Source organism: Lepidochelys olivacea (genome assembly GCF_965140295.1).
Source record: "Lepidochelys olivacea isolate rLepOli2 genome assembly, chromosome: 5".
NCBI classification, from domain to species: Eukaryota; Metazoa; Chordata; order Testudines; family Cheloniidae; genus Lepidochelys; species Lepidochelys olivacea.
The window spans coordinates 88,973,081-88,978,369 of NC_140415.1; the positions used below are offsets into that span (position 1 = coordinate 88,973,081).

The 5,289-nt window shown below is 39.2% G+C and overlaps 1 protein-coding gene across 1 annotated transcript; it reads left to right on the forward strand.

Annotated features, from left to right (window-relative positions):
- Positions 1-644: 644 nt before the first annotated feature.
- Positions 645-5,048, forward strand: LOC311521349 (cryptic protein-like). The gene is made up of 6 exons (XM_084629629.1): positions 645-922; positions 1,389-1,438; positions 1,559-1,735; positions 2,614-2,728; positions 2,818-2,927; positions 4,545-5,048. The coding sequence occupies exons 1-6, from the start codon at positions 900-902 to the stop codon at positions 4,679-4,681; spliced, it is 612 nt and encodes a 203-aa protein (XP_084485755.1). The 5' UTR covers positions 645-899; the 3' UTR covers positions 4,682-5,048.
- Positions 5,049-5,289: the final 241 nt, after the last annotated feature.

Sequence of the window (5,289 nt, forward strand, 5' to 3'; positions counted from 1 at the left end):
CAATTTAGGAGCAAGCAAGGAGGGACATAGTAGGCATAAAAAAGTTTGAATATAGATCCACATGTAATATGAAAATTATATATATACACACATATATACTTCTGCCCTTAAAGAGCACAAAGATTCACCAGAATGTGTTTCTTTTCTGTAGCTGTCTCTTCAACAGGGTAGAATTTCACTGACTGTGTTCGTAAAATGAAGGAACCCCTATATTTATAGATTAAATTAAAAGGATAATGTTATGTGATAACTTGTGTTAACATAAGTTACATGATCAGCGATATATAGGATTTGCGATAGAGGATCACACCATTAAATTTAGTTTCCAGCCTCTGTCAGTGCCCAATAACTCATGTTATAGAAGCCAACGAATTGAATTAAATCACATCATACATTGAGGCCCACACACTCTAAACTTGTATGCCTAAAGTGGGTGCTCCGTCTTTTTGAAAATCATGATCTTTACTGAAGTCCTAAAAATGGATTTAGGTACTGAACTTTAGGCATCCAATGACCTGATCCCCCAATTCACTGCGTGCAAACAGAAACTGACGTAAATAGCACTTTTTGCTCCACCTCCAGCAAGCTGTGTGTGAGTTAGGGGTGGGGTGGACGAGCAAACTCAGAGAAATGATAACTGACTGTCTGTCACTACGTCAGTGAGGATCTACAAGCTGCAGAGCTGGGAACTATGTCTCCTCTATATTGCTATGGTCTGGAGATAAAAGGAAAAGTTTCCTCCGTTTTCTCTTCTCTGCTCTTTATCCTGTCTCTTGATGGAGCAGTCACAGTGTATGGTATGAAGATTGCTGCATGTAACAGCCTAGACTGATCTACCTTGGAATCGTGCATCTAGTCAAGCTGCTGAGAATCACACTAGAATTGCAGAGTGACGGACAATGTACCGGGGACAGCATGTTCGGTAAGGAGATCTGCCTGCCAATTACTTTCTACAATCTGGGAATCATTTGATTTGAGTCCAACTCTCTTTATATCATTCAGAGCAGACAATTTTAAACAAGAGTAACAGTTGAAACAATGTATTTGTGAACTTCAGTTCAAATGAAGATTAAATGCCTACTTTGGTCTTCCGTGCTTTTGTAATGGGTTACCTGACTAATAGCCCAGCTGTACTCAACAACTGTACATAGCAACTTGAAAACAAGTAGGAATCTGTGGTATTATGAAGGGAAACTAGATTTATACCTACACAGTTGTTTTCATTGGCAAGTTTATTTTGTGGTGTGCTAATTTGAATTATTGGTATTACACTACCTGTAGCCGATCAGCCTCTGTATATTTTTAATAATAATTCATTTCAGTTGTCAACAATGTGCTTCATAATTTTTATGTCCATAAACTGATTTCATCTTTTTTGATTTTTGTAGAATTCTTTTCACTGTGAGTCTGGCCTTGCAAGTCATTCATTATGGAAACGGTAAGGGGAGCTTCATTTTTCCCATCTCTTTTAGTTTGCTAGTTTTCCTAAATATATAATGTGTGTTGCTCATTTCAACCTGTTCTTTCCCTCCCCTGCCGATTTCACTACCTTTCCAAGGCCGTGAAAAAGAGGCGCATAAAAGTGATGGAGAAAATGTGCATGCAACAGCCCAAAAGCAACAGCCAAAAAATCAAGGCACTACTCTAAATATGTTTAATGACATGAATCGGAGTGATGAGAGCAGCAAGCAACAGAGTTCGAGGACTTTTGTACCTTTCACTGGGCTTACAGATAGTAGGTTACATTTATATACCATCATGTGTGCGCGGTGCTGTAATATTGCTATATTAACCATTTGCAAGGTGTCTTCATAAGCATTCATTCACCGTAAATAACCCTTTGCAGACTGTGCTCCTAAGCGCTAACTAGGCTGGATTCTGATCGCTTAAACTGGACAATTTAGAAATCCCTGTGTATTACTATTTTTAAAGTGGGCATAGAAAATTAAGGTTGAACTAGGTTTCTTCCATCTACAAAACCACTGTCAAGGATAAAGACAATAAGTGCAAAAGTTGGTCTTACAAATGAGATGTGCACTAGACGAACTGTTTTTTAAATGATTTTCTGTTTTATGGTTATGGTTAAAAATTCTCTTTAAATTGAAATTTTAATCATTTTCATTTAAGAGTGACTGTCTGTAAACAAACAGTAACACCCAAAAACAACTGCAGATTTTTGCTTCTCATCTCATCACAAAGTTCTGGGTGAGAGAATCCAACCCAGTCAGATCTCATTCGTTTCTGTTGCATGGCAGAGTAAAGCTGAGTGACAGTGCTAAAGAACAACCCTGATTTATAAGTGTGACTGAAATCTGCCTCTGTCAAAGTGAAATATTTCAGTTCCACACAGACTTCTTCTGTAGACGTTGTCAGGAGTTGCTTCTTGACCATCCTGTAATCCCTAGTAGTTTGCTTTTAATCCTTAACTAAACAAACTCAGCTTAACTGAACAAACATTCCTAACAGGCAGCTAATTTTATTGCCCCTAAGGCCAATAACACTAGACAACCCGAAGATCCTTTGGCAGCTACAGAGACTGAAAGAACAAATGAGAAAGGAGGTTGGTTCAAAGTGTTCCTGTTTCTTAGTAAACTGTGGAACATTGTCTTTTAGGTAAAAAACTGAACAGACATTGTTGTCAAAATGGAGGAACCTGTATCCTGGGCAGTTTCTGTGCATGCCCAAAACACTTCACTGGCAGATATTGTGAGCATGATGAGCAGAATAGGTAAGAAAGCAAAGAGGATGGCAGAGATCCTCCAGGTTATTATTGAAGACAAGTAGGGAAATGCAAAACCTTTCTCTTGTCATTGACAGCAACTGTGGCAGCGTTGCCCATGGAGTCTGGGTACAAAAGGGTTGTCGATTCTGTCGATGTGGCTATGGGATTCTGCACTGTCTTTCGGAAATAACGCAAGACAACTGTGGTAAGGAGATGGTTATTTCACTAGTGGGGAATAAATGGGGCTTTTTAGTAGCCACCTGACAACATTATTTCCTGCAGAATTTGCATTTTCAGAGAACATGAAACTTATTCAGTGGCCTGGTCTACTTTTGAGAACACATTAATGTAAGGGTACTTCTACATTTGCACTTCTAAAGCATCTCATCCACAGATCTCAAAGTACTTTGCAAATGTTAGTTAATAAAGCATGAGAACACTCCTGTACAGTAGGGAATTATTTCCCCCATTTCAATTAAAAATTAAAGAGGTTAAATTAGTTGGCCTGTTTTTCAAACACTTAAGTCAATGGGACTATTCATATGTGTAAATTACATGCATACAATTTGCTGGGTCAGAAAGTTTAGAACCTTCTTGAAAATGGTTACCAACATATAATACAAATAAAGTCTTTACACTTACTTAGAGCCTTTTGTCAGAGGATCTCACTACATGTTACAAGCTTCACCTCAACTCTTTGGGGCAGGGATAGACTATATTATTCATATTTTATACAGGAGGAAACTAAGGCATCAAGAAGTTAAGAGGCATGCACAAGATCCCATAGGAAGCAGGTGGTAGAGTCAGAATGGGAACCTAGGGGTGGATGAATACCACTTTAATTTGTGTCTTAATCATGAGAGTACTCTTAGGGTATGTCTACACTTAAAACGCTATAGCAGCACCTCACTAGCGCTTCAGAGTAGATACAACTTAGGGCTTGTCTACACTGGCAATTTACAGCGCTGCAACTTTCTTGCTTAGGGGTGTGAAAAAACACCCCTCCCCCCAGCACAGCAAGTTTCAGCGCTGTACAGCACCAGTGTAGACAGCGCACCAGCGCTGGGAGACCTGCTTCCAGTGCTGGGAGCTACGCCCCTCATGGAGGTGGGGTTTTTTTAGAGCGCTGGGAGACCACAGCAAGCCATGTTAAAGCTCTGCCAGTGTAGACTAGCCCTTATTCTGGGAGGAATTCTCCTGTCAGCGTAGTTAATCGAACTCCCCAAGAGGTGGTAGCTAGGTTGACCTAATGCTGTCTACATGGGGACTTTGGCCATCAAACTACACAATTATGGGGTGTGGATTTTTCACACCCCTGAGCAAAGTAGTTATGCCAACCTAATTTTCTAGATTAGACCAGGCCATAGACTTGTAAAGTGTTTTGAAGATTGGTTTAAAGTGCTGTATAAGAACTAGTGTGCAGAATTTTTAGGGCTGAATTACTCAGTTATTTTCTGCTTTGTGTGTTAATGGCTATAGAAGGAAGGCTTTTTTCCCTTGAGGAAAGGGTTAACAGTCAACATAAAGAATGAGTGCATGCCACTTGCTAACATCTTTGCCAGTGCTTGGTATTTACTTTTGATTATGCTGAGATTAATGCCTGCAAGAGCTGATAAGTGCTATCAGTTGCTTCTCAAACGCTCCTTGATGGCATCCATTCACATCTCTCCTCTGAGAATAGACTTTTTGATCGGCTTTCACATCTGATAGCTTTAACTTAAGTACCTGCAAAGATGTTGGGAGGACATTTCAAAGTCTGTTGAAATCATTCCTATTTCACTCCCATGTTAACTTTTCTTCTTAATTATTATTATTTTCTCAGATCTAAAAATGGAAGAGGAGGAGGAACTCCTCCGGTTACGTTCTAGTGGCCCGAGATCACAGCTAACAATCTGCTCTCTCATTCTCCTCCTCTGCTTTTTCGCATTGCTCTGCAGCCGGCTCCATCAGCAGCTTTGAGACTGGCTATATGAAAGAATATTTATTTAGGACTGAAATCCCCTCGCTTTGAATCAGAGTTTTGCCCATTGACAAAACCATTTTTCTAACAGACTAAAAGACAAGAGGTGAAATGTACTCTACCTCGGATTTTCCTCTTTAACCTAAAGATACCTCGATTTACTTATCTGCCTGAAAGGGACATGGATTAATTAGCTAACATTAGTAAAGAGCTTAGATTATGAAAAGCACTAAACTGTATGAATGCTATGTATTAATTCTTATTACTACTTCTATCAGGGTCTGATTTAAGCAGTTCTCTAGTTTTGAAGTATTCACTCTTCCAGTGGAAGAAACCCCCTGATGTTCTATGCCTTAAGCATTGGAAATTTATAGCTATTATTTCCTTTGTATATATTTAACATTTTATTTAAAAAAATAAAACAAATATTATTTGAAAGGATCCCTCTTGTACTTTTTAATTCAAACCTTATTTCACGGTCTTTAAAAAAGGACAGGAGAAAGTTGGAAAGTGGCTGTGGCATTTCCTGTGACTAATTGCTGCTCTTGGGATTCAATCTGAGCAGCTCTCTGGAAATGTGTTGCCCCACCACCAGTGAGCACTTAGG